This window comes from Bombus impatiens, unplaced genomic scaffold (assembly GCF_000188095.3).
Source record: "Bombus impatiens unplaced genomic scaffold, BIMP_2.2 scf_4012, whole genome shotgun sequence".
In the NCBI taxonomy this organism is placed as follows: domain Eukaryota; kingdom Metazoa; phylum Arthropoda; class Insecta; order Hymenoptera; family Apidae; genus Bombus; species Bombus impatiens.
The window spans coordinates 312862-329509 of record NT_180431.1 but is presented as its reverse complement, the minus strand read 5'-3'; the positions used below and the strand labels follow the sequence as shown (position 1 = coordinate 329509).

Below are 16648 nucleotides of genomic sequence, written 5' to 3'. Positions count from 1 at the left end.
GCAGCCAATTTATACTCCAAAAGTAAGATTCAACAAGGGAGAAAAAAGACCAAAGAATACGTTAATTCGATAAGAAGGCGAGAAAAAACTTGCTGGACGACTTGGTTATTTGCACGTTTTAAAATGAATGCTTCCTTTGCACCGTTTAAGTTTATCGTTACCGTTTATCATTTCTTCCAACATCTATGTCGTTTATCCTAACTTGTTAAAGTAATGCTATTTATTCACAAGTTTCTTCTAACTTCAAAGTGATATTCGGAAGACTGCTTCACCCTCGACGGATAGTCACACGTTGTCTATCGAAGCAACGATGAAGTAGTGAAAGAGGGAGGATAAAAAACAAAGAAGAAACGGCGCTATATCGCGATGCAATCATCGCTCGTTCAAACGACGATGAATCTGCATTATTCAAAGGCACAGTGAACAGAATATGCCGTGGCAACGAATCTCTTATACGTAGCATAGAGTCGGCATCGTCATCCTCGTCCTAAACTACATTCTAACCATTTTGCAACCCCCCGCTGACCGAACGCTTTTTTCAATACCGATTACTATACCGATCGTACACGTTCGTGAGTATAAACAACGGCTAGGATAGGCTTTGATGTGTACGAACGCGTGGGAACGCCTTTCAGATACGTTGGAGGTTTTTCTTTTCGTTTCTTCCCACGATTCAACAATAATGAATTTTTTACCCGTCGATAATGTATCAAAAACATTTCGACAAAAAAAAAAGAGTACTTCACGGTGAATCTGATTCTACTTGCTGTACAACGCTTTTGAAAACACAGATCAATTGTATACAGAGGAAAGAAAAGGGATTAAATAAGAACGCAAGCAGATAACACGCTTTCGAGTATCGTGCCGATTTCTACGGAAATTTACGCGCAAGAGCCGTATACCATGTAAAATATGAAACTCGCGTATCGTGTAGGATTGGTGATACCGGTGCAACAACTTTCTAGAGTATAGCGGAGCCAAAAAAGAACAACCGATACCAATGACGGTGGGTGCACACTCCGACTACCTGCTGACTAGTGGAAACGATTTCTTTGAGAATATCTGAAGTTACGCAATCGCCATACGATTGTGCATATTCAGCGTTTACAATACGGGACGGTCAGAATCGATTTCATAGAGAATTACTCGGGGGCCACAAGCTACGAGCCAACCGGGCATACCTATCTGTCCGCGACCCGTAAGGATTCGATTTGCGTGACGCAATGCCCGCGGCAGAATCTCCTCGCGCGGATTTTTCAACCGACCTCACCGAGCACGATACACCCGCTTGCTTTCACGCGCGATCGAAGCCACTCGTTTCGAGATCACCCTTTCCCCTAGCTAACATGACTTTATTGCTCTAAGATCTTGTATTAGTTACATAATTCAACCTGCATTTAAAAAATCAGTAGATAGTCCAGTCCTTTACTGAAGATACTAATAAAGAAATTAATTTATTAGAAAAAAATGAGGAAATAAAAATATTATTACTTAAAGAATAAATAAATCTTGTAGGGAAGAATGAACCTGAAAGGAGCAAAATGGTTAATGAAAATCATTGAATGGCAGAGGCAAGCAACATTTTACACATCGGACGTTGTATCAGAACATAGTTGATCACATCTGTGATTATTATTTTATACAACAGAATAATTCATCCCAGGTGTTTTAATTCTAAATGAACACTGGTTGATCAGAACGTATATATGTATATTAAGCTAAATCCCGTGACGCGGTCCGTGGATCTTCTCTCCTGTAAAAAGTGCTTCTTCTAGAAAATGCCAGTTTCCTCGCACACAGCAGCCAGTTATTGATTAATCGAGTTGTTGACTCCATGCTTACAACGAGCTTCATCGAATGAGTCTTCCGATTGAATAGAACGCGTAGGTAGACCGAGGTATATACTTAGGGAAAGGACACAGGTGCCTCCTTTGAAGCACTTCCTCCTTTATATAATACGATTACGAGGTAAAACTAAGTTTAAAGTACTGTCGATGTTCGTGTCTTCACGTTGCGTGAGCATCGCCGCTACCCGTTTAGTTCTCCAAGAAAGACACGAATTGAGTGAGTTTGTACAGCTGATCCTCGGTCAGACACACCTCATGGGCGAGGTTACTCTCTTCTTTCTGAATCTTGCAAGGCTGCACCATCGTCCCATCTACGACCCAACCTCTTTCGATGGCAACCCGACGCGCTTCCTCCAACGTTAAGCCCGTCATTGATGCGAACACGGTTAAACCCAATGACGAATAAGCCTTGGATATTAAGATAATTGCTCTTTCTCGAACATTATCTGAAAAACCGATCTAGAATTGATATCTCGATTCAAGCGTCGAGACATTTTTTTCTGTAAGATTTGATATATAAAGATTCTTTGAAAAAATTAAATAAAAATTAGAAAAAATTTTCTTTGAGAAAATAATCATTTTCAAATAGATACATGGAGAAAAAAGCTTCAATTGATTGGAATGGTTATTTGGTTATTTTTTCTCGTTTATTCTACGACATATACCTTTTAAAGCAGCCATAATGTCAGAAACATCCTCACTCCACTCTGCATTAAGGGCCACGTGTACTGCAGGCCAATCTCTCTGCCACATACGTTGTCCTACCACCCATATCTGGCCAAGTTCTCTGTTTCCGCTTTTCAAGTCCGCTGGTATCCGCTTCCATAAGTATTTGGCGTTGCATCTGCGACGGTGATTTTTCGATCAAATAAAGACGGATCGAAATCTCACTCGTGCAGGTCTTATAAGGAACGAATTTGTGTCGTTGAAGTATTGTTAATAGTAAAAAACCGAGTAAGAAGGGAAGTGTTTGTTACAAACTCTAAAGTAAAGAAATACGACGATATTCCTCTAAAGGATAAATTTTATGAACCATTGAAACATAAAAACATTATACTCTAAAGAATTATTTATTACAAAAAATAAGTTCATTCATAAAATTATGTATACGGTTAACAAACAACATACATATAATAAAATGGGATAAATATTGTGTCATAAATTAGTAAACTACAATAATAGATATGTAATTATTTTTCCATGATTTTTTACGCATGATAAAAGAATACGTCATGCGATCAACAAACTCATAATTCATAAAACCTATTATTCATTCATACGAGATGTTTTCTAATAAAATATAAACGCAATATATAAAGAAAATGGAACATAATTGTAGGTTAAGTAATGTGTTCAACAAACCAAAATTAACAATATATATAAACGTATGTCATTAATCATATATCTATAAGAAAATGCAAATATATATACCTATACACAAATAAATAAGTAACAAATTTTTATTTTAATTATCGTTCAAGGAAATCATATATTTAAAAAAAAGTTTGTATTTCGCAAGCATGAACACGAATTTGCAGATGGCGTCAGCACGATATATACAAACAATAATTTTATTAGACAAACGTATAAGTACATGTTGTAAATTTGGATCATGAGATGTATGATATTCTTAGATAAAATAAATTATCTTATTTTTGAGCGATATTTAAAAAATAAAGAAAGTAAAGTAACAAAAGTCATGTCGTACTCACAGATCATTTTGATAAAGATATACGGCTAATAATTGAGCATAAGTTTGTGGTGATGCAACTCCACCAGGCGCCTGCGAAAATGATATGCAATAAGTAAGTATATAAAGAATTTACTGATGTTTCTGAAGAACGGAGCAGTAGTCGGCATAACCTATGTTTGAACACTGCTCAAGAAATATATTTACCTCCAACTCAGCTTTCTCTAATTCTTGGAGAAATTTATCTACTTCACTTAGCACCATGGTGAAATTTCGTTATTTCCACAGAGAAAAAAACGATACTGAAACAATTGTGTTAAAAGTACGCGGCAACATTGAAATAATCAACGTCAAACAAGAAATCTAAACATCCGAAGATTAAATACAGGTTATATTGGTAATTCCTATATTACTTCAATATAGATGGCAGTACTCGACAAGCCAACTTTTCAAATTATATTACGTAACTTCTAATTTAAAATTAATTTCTATTTAAACCCAAATACATTTTTTATATCATCAATTTAGATAATTCAATTTATATAGATCATTTTAATTTTAGAATTATGTAATGAAGTTTAAAGCTATAAAACGTATTTAAATAGTATGTATAACGAACTAGTTCCGAATTTTGTCTAAAAACTACCAATAGAACTTATCCTTAAAAATTCTCGAATAACTGCATTGTTTTGAAATAAAAATATCGATATAAAACGTCATCATAAAAGTAAATCATGTCTTTCATTAGTAATTACGATTATATGTTACAATAGTGTTTGCATGGCACTTGTACAAAATTCAAATAATATTATCTGTTGCTGCAAGCATAGAAAGCATTTAATGAAATGAATTTTTAAATTTTACTTAAATTCATATTTAATTCAAACTACTTTAGAAGTACATTATTGAGTTTTATTACAAAACTACGAACTACTCGGAATCTGTTTCGCTCCGTATCGATGTGAATAGGTATTTTATGGTACTTATGTAGCTGTATCTTATGGTCCGTTACGGGTATAATATTTCTATAGTCACGACTGTCATTGTGCTCGTGTTAGTGGCTGTATACTGAATACAGCCAAATGACCATTGCATAAAATGTTATAAATACCAAACATAATAATTTGTTATTACTGATGCTACAGTTTTTGTATTTTAGTACGACCGGCGAAGTGACATAAGCCTAATATGGCTACTGTTAAAGTAACCGAACAGAAAGTTATTCTGTGCGGGGAATACGGTGTTGGAAAGACTTCTATATTTAGACGTTTTGCGAACAATACTTTTGTAACGAGCAGCGATCGCAAGTCTACATTGGGTCTCGATAATATCGATAAAGAATATGTTGTTGAAGACAGACGAATACGAGTAACATGTTTATATATATATATATGTATATGTTTATCTATATCTACTTTGAACAATTTCACTTTTCCCCATATATATATTTTTATAAATAAATCATATACGTACCTAGAAAATTTATTCTACATATATGATATACTGCTATTCACATTTATATTATACATTTAATTCTATTTTATGTTCTAGTTGCAATTATGGGATACAGGTGGAATGGAAAGAGTTGCATCAGTAACATCAAGCTATTATAAATTTGCAGAAGCTGCTATACTAGTTTTTGCATTAGATAATTCAACGTCTTTCCATCTTTTATCTCAACATTTGCTTGATATTGTCACATATGCTGAAAATGCAAAAATATTTCTGTGTGGGAATAAAAGTGATTTGGAAAGCACAGCTCCACAAGTTACAGATGCAGAAATGGAACAATTTTGGTGAGTTTAATGACAACCTAAATATTATGTAATGTACATATATGTGCATATTTGAAAAAAACAATGTATTATTTGTTACAGTGAACAATGTCACAATTTAATTTCTGGCATATATAAGACATCATGTAAGACTGGAGAAGGCATACATGAAATGTTTGAAGATATAGCACAGCATCTAGTGGAAGCTAACAGATCACGCATGGAACTGCATGAAATGGACAAAGACAGATTTAAAATTTCGTATATTGATGAAGCTGCTGATCCATCATGTTTGTGCTAAATAATAAATATTAGCAAGTGTATGATCCTGAAGCAACATTTTTTATAACTAGGATAACTCAGTACATGGTAATAAAGTGTGAAGAGTAAAATTACTTTTTTATATCAAATAATGGTAATGCCAAGCTTTTCTATAAGAGAAAGCACCCTAAAATAAAAAATGGGAGGAGTAAGGGAAGTATTAGAAGAATTTATATACAATCGAAGTTAAATCTTAAAAAAGTCATGAAAGCAAAGAATCTTAAATAAACATTTATTAGATATTGAAAGATATTTTACTTAATTAGACTTAATCTATGTATATGACTCACAGTCAACATTGTACATTAAATCCACATAGTTGAAGCTGTGTAACAAAGCATCACTAATGCTGAGTCCATTTAATAGTTTTCAAATCAATTCCTTCTTCGACCATCTCCCATAATGGGCTACAAAATAAGCAATTTAAATATGTATTATTAAGTATATATAACAACCAATATTTAAAGCCATATGTTCTTAATTATGAGAAACGTCCAGTAATAAATTTGTTCCCTCCGTTCTATTATGGCATCGCGCTTTTCGTATTTACCGCCAAAGTTATATCAATAAGGTAATTCATCCATGCTTTAATATTAAATAAATATATTATAATTAAATAAGATGTACCTCATTTCTCGAAGTCTTCTAACGTGTCGAATCGTATTTTCTGCAGTAAAATCGATTTCTTCGATAGTTGTAAAGCGACCAATACCGAATCTATATAGATAAATAAATATTAAGATAGTTATGGTATTACGATATCATAAACATGTTAATTTACCTGATACTAGAATGTGCTAGATCTTCTGATGTTCCAATTGCTCTTAAAACATAACTAGGTTCCAAACTTGCACTAGTGCAAGCAGAACCACTGCTCAAAGCAACATTTTTTAGAGCCATTAATAGAGATTCTCCTTCTACATATGCAAAAGACAAATTTACACATCCAGGATACCAAGCTACTGGATCTCCATTATGTATAACATGTGGTAAATTTGACATTATTTTATCAATCAACCGGTTTGAAAGTATTGTGATATATTTGTGATCATACTAGTAAAAAAGAATAAATTTAGTTAAATATTAGTATATATATACATGTATACAGGTATATAGTTTATAATTAAAATCACCTCCATTTCTGTTTGTGCCAAATCACAAGCTGCCCCTAGGCCTACTGCTAAAGGTGCTGGAACAGTACCACTTCTCATACCTCTTTCTTGTCCACCACCACTTTGGATTGCTTCTACACGTACCCTTGGTCTCCTCCTGACATATAATGCTCCAACTCCTTAAAATTTCATTCATAATAATTATATTCAATATAAGATATATAAAAATTTATCTTGATGTACCTTTTGGACCATATATTTTGTGACCACTAATAGACATTAAATCAATATTCATAGCATTAACATCAATTGGAATTTTGCCAATTGCTTGGGCTGCATCTGTGTGAAAGAACACTTTCTTTTTTCTGTAAAATTGATAGCATCATTGAATTCAAAATTTTTTTTTGTATTAGTTAATAATATCTTTCCTTACCTACAAATAGCACCAATTTCTTCGATTGGTTGTCGCACGCCAATCTCATTATTCACCATCATAATAGAAACTAAAGAAGTAGTTGGCCTTATTGCATCTTCTAATTGATTAAGATCAATAAGACCATTTGCATTTACTGGAATATAAGTTACTTCAAATCCCTCTGCTTGCAAAGCTCTACAAGAATCTAATACACATTTGTGTTCCTACATTGATAAAGTTATATATAAAGATAAATACACAATAAGTTAATGCACAATAATTAATAGTTCAATATAATTAACATACTATCTGAGTTGTCACAATATGATTCTTTCTTTCTTTGTAGAACCTTGCAACGCCTTTAACAGCTATATTATTACATTCTGTGGCTCCAGATGTAAATATAATTTCTTTGCTATCTGCATTTATTAAATTTGCTATTTGCTATTTGGAATGAAATATTTGATTAGTATTTTGTCAGATTATAGCTCTTTAAAAAAAAACCATTGTGTTATATATGATACTAACTTTACGAGCAAGTTCAACAGCAGCTTCTGTTTCCCATCCATACATGTGAGTTCTGGAATGTGGATTTCCATAATATGCCGTAAGAAAAGGCATCATCTTATCCAGTACTCGTGGATCCTATTTAATAATTGATTCAAATATCAAGAATTATATTGTAATTCATCACATCATATTTACCAGTGGTGTAGTTGCTTGAGCATCCAGATAAAGTGCCCTGCCTTCTGAAGGTCCTCTTTTGTACTCATCTGAGATAACAGCTACAATTCAATCATAATATTCACATACAAGAATTAACGAAATATTAAAATAACACAAAATTCAATAATTCTTACATTCATATTCTGTAATTTCTGATAAATTTTGACTATTAACATGCACTGTACGGCATTCTTTGATACGATTTAAAGAGCGTAACAAGCTCCTTGCCGGCCGGAACATATTAATTCTTATAAAAACACAAGTTTATGTCAACTATGTTTTATTTTCATAACACATGTTCTAATCACAGATAACCTAACTATATTACTGAACAGTTTTGTTTTCAAATTACATCTAATCGATTTAGCTACATTTAGAGTACTTCTGTAAATGTACATACATATGTAAAGTGTAACAATCAGTTGCAAATGCAATGTACTTAATAACCTTTTCTGACAAGTCTATAATTTATTAATTACTGATTTATGTGTACGTACAACTACGCTATGCAACTAATATATAAAATGGTGCAACATTGTTCTCAGTATGTATACATATACTAGAGAGGTTTCCTCTCTGCATATTTCGAGATGGTGTGAACCGCTACTTATAAATCACAAGTGAATCGATTATGTTCATTCTCAATCAGAATGATTTTTCACAGTGATTTGTAATTTTTTTGATCGTTTCTGATTGGTGGAGAGCATAACTATTTTTTGCACGTATCACATAACTTGTATATTAATATCTTTTATATTATTTTTTATATTAACAATATCAAATTAATATTACGATTTTACAATCGAAAGGAAGAATTAATATTTTACTCTTTAGGATACTGATGTATCTGTAAAGAAAAGAAGATTGAATTATTCTTCATTTTTAATATTAAATAAAGTAAATTTACTATATATGTATGAAGAAAACGTAACGTGACGTAACATTTAAATATAACGTTTAAATTAACATTACATACAGATATTTTTGTGTAAGCTACATTAAAGTATTTTATAAGAAATAATTCAATCAAGATCAAGGATTACGATCACAATGAACAAATTCATTCAAAATAAGGTCACGATCACAGTCGTGAATGAAGTTACATCATGACCATGATCGTGATTCCGCAATCACTATTAGTGATTTTGCATAAACATTCCATTTGCATATACACTGCATATACATATAATGATTTGGAAATATATTAACATTTTATGTGTAAAATTCCACTTTCCTTACGAAAGTGGAGTTAGATATAAGTATCTAAATGAATTAAAAAAATGATAAAAAACGGTTTATTAAATACAATAAATATACAAATTAATTGTATTGATTTGAGTATTTCTAGAATTACAAAATATAATTTAATTTGTATGTAAAAATGTCTGACAAGTAAATGTAAGAGTACAAAATACAGGCAGCGATATAATATAAATGTATTGAAATAATCATAATCGTAAAATACTGATTAATCGGCAATCATTCATGTAGGAAAATTACTGACGATCTTTCGATAAATTTAATGAATCGCCAATGTCACTACCCTGTGGTTGTTGTTGCTTTTTATGTATCGTGGTCATATCCAACATCCCACCAAATTCAGATTTAGAAATTGATAGATCTTCAGTTCCTTGATATTCATTTGATCGATTGAGTTTTGCGTTATCGTTTTGTATTTCCATCTTTTTCCTATCAGTTGTGTAGTCCTCTGGAGTTGCAGAAAAATTTCTACAAGATTCTGAAGATCCAATAGTTGCTTTGAATGGTGACTGGATAGGATCAACCATAGCAAAATCATTTGATTTTCGTTCGTTCGATTCAATATCTCTCGCAGGAGAGATTTTACCAATTGGGCCAAACAAATTTGCAATATTACGCATATATGCAGATGGTGATGGCGATGATGTTCTCGCAAAATCTGGTATAGGAAAACCAGAAAGCTTTGCCAAATCCGCTGTGGAAAAATTAGCTAATTTTGATAGGTCTGAAAATTTAGAAATTTGCTGTGTTATATCGGCTAAAGGAAAATCGGGTGTTGTGGATGACCGCGTTTTATTGATACTAATATCTGTTCCAAGAGGATTAGATACTTTCGAAAAATCAGTTGGCGCAAAATCGTAATCGCATTTAGTATTTTTTACAGAAACTGTAAGTTCCCCGGATTGAAAGCTGGGCATCACTTCTGATGGTGATATATGTTGCTTAGATGTAGAGTTTCCATCCTTTATTTGCGTGATGGATGTGGTGTCCGTAGTTATAATATCCTTTTTAATATTATCTCTAGAAGTAGATGGTTGCATTACAAAAGGTTTTGATGTAGGTGTAATTATTGAACCATCAGGCTTGAAGTTCACAGGTGTAAGGAAGACAGCTGCATTATTAGGTGCAAGACCAACCCCTGGTGGGACAGAGGGAACAAGTGATTCTGATACTGGTACCAGAGGGAATTTCATAGCTAGAAATTCCGGTGATGTCCCATCTTCAGAACCAGGACAAATCATTTCTCTAATTACATCCCAATACGAACCGTTCGATCTATTACGGCCGGGTAACTTGGACGCTAAAGAACACTTCAGATATCGATGTATTTTATTATTGTACTCATATTTGAATCTTATTTTTATATACTTACTCTTAAACGTTCAAGATAAGTCGTATTATTGTTAAAGTTGGTAGTAAAATCAATACCTCCTTCACTTCTATAATATTCTATGCATCTTCTCTGAAATAATAGACATAAAGATGTATTGATTGCCTTGGCTGAATTATTAATTGAATAGAACTATGTAAATTCTTACAATTTCTTCTAATGTATCTTGAGAAAGAAAGTGTTCTTGAGATAATGTATAGCTCAAAAGCATTGGTCTTGGATATTCATGAGGCCGATTTTCTGGAGGTGGTAAAGACCAGAAAACATTAAAATTTGACTCATAGCAACTGCCATCTGTATTATAAGGAGCTGAAATCCATCATTTTGAATTCATTGGACTTAATCACAAGATTTTAAGCAATAAATAATATTTTGTCAAAGAAAACATACAGCATATTAAACCTACGCATGGTGTGTAACCATTATCACTAGGTCCTTTCATTTTTATTTGATAATCTAATTGAGAATCAACATCCCTCAAGGAAGGGGATGCATGAGATCTAGGATGAGAATGATACCATCCAACTAAAGTCACACGTTTCCATTCCATTGCCCTTGCAATTTCAGCTTCAACAGCAGCTGCAGCTGATTTGTCTTTACCAGAATACCGGCATGGAAAGGCAGTTGTTATAGATAAATCTATTATATTAGAAAAAGTAAGTTTTAGTAACAAAATGTGTATTTAAATTACATTAAACATTACAGAAATATTTACTGTGTGAATTAATATCCCAATGGCCACCTAAGTAGCCACAAACTTCTTTATCTGTTAAATGACAATGCAAATCTACTAACAAAGCTGCAGTAGTTGTTATAGTAACTAAGAAAGGTTGTATTTTGCCAAGTGTGCTAAAAGATGTAAGCTCTACCATTGTACTCATATCCCTGAAACATAAGTAATTATTAGTAATGTAAGAAATTTTCTTGTCTTGTATTATTCTCTTACATGGCATGGCTTCTTATCCCAAGGTTAGTATGTTTTACTGGTACTCTTACTACTTGTATTAGAGGACTTGTTTGAACCTTTTCAGGACTTTCCTCCATAGGTTCTGTAATTGTTGTTGTTTCCATTTCTTCCTCTTGATTTCTTAGAAAGTAAATTGTAATGACTTCAGGCCATGATTATTGACTATAAACTGCACTACATTGTAAGTTTATAGTAGATAAAAATTAATCAAATAATAAAAAAATCCTTTAAACAGTGCATTATTGTAATCATATTATAGTTAAAAACCTAACCAATTGAAGCATTTATTGTTATTATTGAATATTGATAAAAGAATAACACTAGTTACTCTTTGCTAGTTATAAAAAACACCCTAAGCAATTAATGGAGATATATAAGTGTCAAGGTTGGTATTAAAACGAATTTCAAGATTTGGAAACTCTGCAGTTTACTATAATTTATATATGGATACTACAATTAAATGTTGAATAAATTATGTATTAAGTATTTTCGTATTAAGTTTAATAAAATGATTTATTTACAATATATACTTACGTAATTTTTGCACGTAACATGCAATAGGTTTATGGAGGGTAGAAAACGTATTACAAAAGATAAAAAATTACATAATTTCATAGTAATAAATAAGTGAACAATAATAAGGCACCTCTTAGTTCTTAATGAGTATTTTACCTACAATTTGAAGTTATTACAAGTTTATGCCATCGCATTTGTATAAATGTAGTTAAAAATAGAGTCGTTCGTTGTATTACAAAATGAAGTTATAAATATTAAGTAAAAAAATACTAATACTGTATGTAAAAATTATGATTAGTTTACATTGTTTGATTTTTTGGCACTACAGTACTAACAGTATACTACTCTAAAAATATTACTTTTATGCATACTATAAAAATTTTTAAATTGACACAAAGTTGCATCCATTCACATGTGGGGTCTACATTCTCTGGTCTGGTTCTTGACAATAATCATAAATAGGTATCTCTGGTGGTTCTTCTATCATAAGTTTGGGAGCACAACTTCTTGTTGCTGCTACTACACATAATGTCACAGCTGAAGCAGCAGCTACATGCCAAGAAAATACCAGAGCAATACCTTCTGGTAACATTGGCACTGTATGATACACACGAACTACATGTGCTATCCAACCACCATGGAGTAATGTTGTACAACCTCTTAGAAGTTTTAATTCGGGCCATACAAGTTCTAAAGAAATAGACAAAGATGTTGTCCATACTATTAGTGCTAAAATTTTATCAACTAATGCATTGCTTCCAACACTCCCCCATAAGAAAAGAAATCCTTCTATGAAGAAACTTTGAGCAAGGGCCAATTTAACTAATCCTTCGCTCACATTATGAGGAAAATAAAAATTTAAAACATCAACCAGGCCAGAGAATGCAAAAAATAAATAGATTGTAGCAAGTACAACTTTTGGTGAAACAGTTCCAACTTGTTGCAGACCACCAGTTATCGTACCAGCTAATCCTACAGCAGTCGCTATTAGTTTTAAACTTCCTTCTATAGGATGTCTATGTATAAGTCTTTCACATTTTTCTATAAGTCTTAGTCCCTTTGTCGTATGTGGATCATCTCTAGGTCTTAGAGATACCCAATACTTAGCATATTCGTAACACCACTTTAGGCCAAAGGTATAAAATATAAAGCCGGTGAGAATACAAGGTAAATAGCTATCCATGGAGTATACGTAAAATCGACTTCCTGTTTCTTGATAGTAATCTGCAAAATAGATGAAATCTGTAGAAGTGTTGAAAAAGTAAATTGTTCATAAAAAATATGCTTCTTGATCTAAGTAAAGAACCTGAGAAAGAAGACAATAAAAATATATTTAAAATAGACACTTATTGCTAATTACTCACTGTATATAATATCCCTATGCAATCACATATAAAATTTATACCCTGGATGTTTTTCAGAATGAATGCAATTTTCGAACGTAGTTCGTGAAAAATTATATTATTCGAACGACGCCTCGATCTATTGAGTTGAATTTACAAATCTGTATACATGCATTTCATAGGTTGAAAGCAACGTCAAAAGAAAGCTGAGGCTAATTTCTGAATATACAACATAAAAATTCACACATTAATGCTCCTAATTAGCTTTTTTTTCAAATAAAAGTTTAAGTAAAAAATTGAGACATGGACTGTGGAACTATGACCACCTAGCGATGAATTGATGGAACTACTCTTTTTGGGACGAAATGGAAAAATCAAATTTCTTGGTATATAATGAGAATTGTTGAATTATCCAGGAATTGCATTAAAGCTTTAACTCCCAGAAATCTTCTTAATATAGCATTTAGTCCGATTTCCTACGTAAGTATATAGTTAATTAATTATATGTAATTAGTGTAAACCACGGCGCAAATGGCTTTGTTGGACATAGTTGTGCCATCTAACGGTACTAATTACTGTCCTTGGGTCAATGCCAACTAATAGTACATTACTGGTAGATGGCACCGCCATGTTTAAAAAGTCCATTTTGCACTATTTTACTAATCATTTATGTTTTCAAAATAAGAAATATTTTCATAAATAAAATAGATTATGCATATGGATTTTGACATATTATATATCATTACAACATTCAATTCTGTGTCATCTCACATTGTATAACGATAGCGCAGATGTAATTATTACTGTTTCTCCAAGAATATTATTTTATATCAAGTTAAAAGATTTTATTATTATCTTCGTTTTTCATCAATCAATTTTATTTATTAAACTATGAGGTGCATGTTTATTTTTTAAACACAGACATCCGCATTTTGAAGCCATTAATTCTATCTGTTTTGTTCTATTTGTTCTTTTTAACATTTATATTAAAGTTCCTGTTCTTATACTTATTACAATTTATTAGAATTTCAATCTTTATCATTACTAAAGCTCCAAACTTGATAAAGTTTCATCCTTTACCATTTGAATCTTCTGAAATGATCAACTATATGATTGACAACAATTATAATATTTCATGTCTTGTTACAGATTTCTTACAGCCTGCATTTCTTCTTATTCTCTATGAAGAACCTAATAGTAGTTCAAAATCCACTAGAATGTAAGTATCTCTGCAATTGTATTCTCCATAGTTTGCCTTGACAATTATTAATTAAGAAGAAAAATTTGATTAGAAGTAGGAAGTTTGAAAATTGTATTCTTATGTTAAAGTAAAATCTAGAAGATATAAAATATAAAAATATATAATTATAAAATAAAAATTGTTGATATACTTAAAAAATTAATAAAGCAGGGTCCCATATAGAATTGTAATTAGATTAAAATCTTATTTAATTTTTAAGTTTTAGATCTTCAGGATTTCTGATCAAGATTTTCAGTTTCTCGCGTCAATTTTTTTCAAAGCTCTTTTGTTGATCTTACGCAGCAATTAAAAGGAAAAGTAGTCTGAAGATGAATTAATTTTAGACTTTTTTGCATAAAAAGTGGGTGAGCAGGTCACGCATACGGTGAGCCTCCATTCATAGCACCCCCTACCGGTGAGACTCGGGCAATCAGTATTATTTGATATATAAATACTAATTCTATCACTATGCAGATTAGCAATTAACTGTACAACTATAACTTATTAATTATATGGTAAATGATATAAGCAACTGGCTACGATCGCGTGATTTCATAGTAAAATTTAGTTTTGATTCTAACCACTAGTAGTGTTGTGTTTCTTTTCCGTACTAAATCGGTAAAGTCGAGAATGATATTAAAATTATAATGGATTTCTCTCGGAGAAGTCGAATAACAAGTCTATTCTACATTTCATCTATATTGTTTTATATCTATTGAATGAGAGATACTCGCATAATTAGTAATATTTCTTTCGTGATATATGGTACTTTTTTACGTAAACAATATTTTCAATTTACTATATATAATAAATAAAGACATCATGTATCATCGATTGGTAAAAGTAAATCTTGTATTGTAATATCTGCTAGGATTTAGCTTAGATCGCGCCACTTCACTCCCTTTTTGCTACGAATTTTTCTTAAAATATATTCACAAACACAAACAACGTTCTAAATAAATGAAAACTGTAACTATTCCAATTTTCTGCCCACTGATTTTCATCAAGTTTTTATTTCACAAAAATTTCCCGAGTACTCAACAGCCTACGTTGCGTATACATTTAATACATACAGAGGAATGTTAGGCGATACGATTTTTCAAACAAATTTGTTTCGTAAGTTTCATTTCAGATCGATACATGATTCCAGGGAATATCGATACGCTTTTCGAAATTCAAAGCCCGTTTGCAGATGGTATTGCCGTGACTCTGGAACAGCCTTTCATGTACGTTTCAATTATCGTTATGTAAATTGACTCAGTTTTGTGCTGTGTGTTCTGCATAGGATGAGCATGAACACGTCGGAGCCTTCAGGGTCTACTGATGCGTGTGCAGGGGATACCAATTGAGTAAAGTTAAGATCCCTTGATTTTTGACTTTCGACGAAGAAACGAAAATATCGTGCCCGAATTAATTTACTTAAGCAATAAATTCTGAAAAAGACACGACTACCACAAACAATAATAGATGGTTAATAGATGGATCAACGCGTGTAAATGTTAATGAGTAATTTCGGACGGGTCGCGCATACGACATAACCTATTTTAGGGTTTACTCGAAAAGGATAAGCCCAAGGCGGATTATCGCAAGTGGTCCTGTCGCATCTGTCATATACAACGCGTTATTATTCCATTTCTATACGTGTCTCGCTGTTTCTCCCTTTCCTATTGCCAGGATCATGCTCTATCGATCCGAATCGCCGTGTAATCTCGCAATCGGATTATCTCGTGGAACCATGAACGAAACCGAATCGTTGTGTGTCGACGAACACACTGGCACGATAAATACATGTTTCTTAATATAGGTGAAACGAGATAACAAGGAAATAGATGAGGGATCGACGGTACAGAAAGAAAATCGTTTGGTACAGATCATCACCGTTCCTCTTAACCAACGACAATATCCTTCATGCGGCAATGTTTGATTTGAAAGTGGTAGTTCAATCTTGATCCGTGGAAAGCCGCAGACTTGTCGCGCCGTAAGAAGTATAGCACAACACGTTTTTTCCATTTTCATTTGTCGAAACGGTAAAAAGGGGGCGGGGGG

The 16648-nt window shown here is 32.4% G+C and overlaps 5 protein-coding genes across 7 annotated transcripts; 1 reads left to right on the top strand and 4 right to left on the bottom strand.

The window, feature by feature from the left end:
- Window positions 1-1576: 1576 nt before the first annotated feature.
- LOC100741841 (COP9 signalosome complex subunit 8) lies at window positions 1577-3973 on the bottom strand. Its single transcript, XM_003494813.4, has 4 exons — window positions 3745-3973; window positions 3560-3630; window positions 2513-2691; window positions 1577-2293 (listed from the first exon to the last, which is right to left on the bottom strand). Exons 1-4 carry the CDS (start codon window positions 3799-3801, stop codon window positions 2037-2039), a joined length of 564 nt encoding a protein of 187 aa, XP_003494861.1. The 5' UTR covers window positions 3802-3973; the 3' UTR covers window positions 1577-2036.
- On the top strand, window positions 3539-6250 carry LOC100741723 (ras-related protein Rab-6.2). Of its 3 annotated transcripts, none has more exons than XM_012393692.3 (4): window positions 3539-3652; window positions 4697-4905; window positions 5089-5333; window positions 5415-6250. In XM_012393692.3, exons 2-4 carry the CDS (start codon window positions 4726-4728, stop codon window positions 5611-5613), a joined length of 624 nt encoding a protein of 207 aa, XP_012249115.1. In that variant the 5' UTR covers window positions 3539-3652; window positions 4697-4725; the 3' UTR covers window positions 5614-6250. The 3 variants fall into 3 exon arrangements, with proteins under 3 accessions (XP_012249115.1, XP_024227947.1, XP_033180446.1); XM_024372179.2 differs by lacking the exon at window positions 3539-3652 and adding an exon at window positions 3828-3925 and having other exon boundaries at window positions 5415-6222; XM_033324555.1 differs by lacking the exon at window positions 3539-3652 and having other exon boundaries at window positions 4558-4905.
- Window positions 5849-8521, bottom strand: LOC100741604 (cysteine desulfurase, mitochondrial). The gene is made up of 10 exons (XM_003494811.4): window positions 8021-8521; window positions 7866-7945; window positions 7689-7805; window positions 7467-7604; window positions 7179-7384; window positions 6989-7110; window positions 6767-6924; window positions 6415-6686; window positions 6261-6350; window positions 5849-6040 (listed from the first exon to the last, which is right to left on the bottom strand). Exons 1-10 carry the CDS (start codon window positions 8124-8126, stop codon window positions 5977-5979), a joined length of 1353 nt encoding a protein of 450 aa, XP_003494859.1. The 5' UTR covers window positions 8127-8521; the 3' UTR covers window positions 5849-5976.
- Window positions 8522-9306: 785 nt separating this feature from the next.
- LOC100741484 lies at window positions 9307-11832 on the bottom strand. Its single transcript, XM_003494810.4, has 6 exons — window positions 11483-11832; window positions 11252-11421; window positions 10927-11175; window positions 10685-10845; window positions 10519-10608; window positions 9307-10456 (listed from the first exon to the last, which is right to left on the bottom strand). The coding sequence occupies exons 1-6, from the start codon at window positions 11605-11607 to the stop codon at window positions 9383-9385; spliced, it is 1869 nt and encodes a 622-aa protein (XP_003494858.1). The 5' UTR covers window positions 11608-11832; the 3' UTR covers window positions 9307-9382.
- A 265-nt stretch (window positions 11833-12097) lies between these two features.
- On the bottom strand, window positions 12098-13913 carry LOC100741366 (transmembrane protein 45B). The gene is made up of 2 exons (XM_003494809.4): window positions 13384-13913; window positions 12098-13243 (listed from the first exon to the last, which is right to left on the bottom strand). Exon 2 carries the CDS (start codon window positions 13200-13202, stop codon window positions 12441-12443), a length of 762 nt encoding a protein of 253 aa, XP_003494857.1. The 5' UTR covers window positions 13203-13243; window positions 13384-13913; the 3' UTR covers window positions 12098-12440.
- Window positions 13914-16648: the final 2735 nt, after the last annotated feature.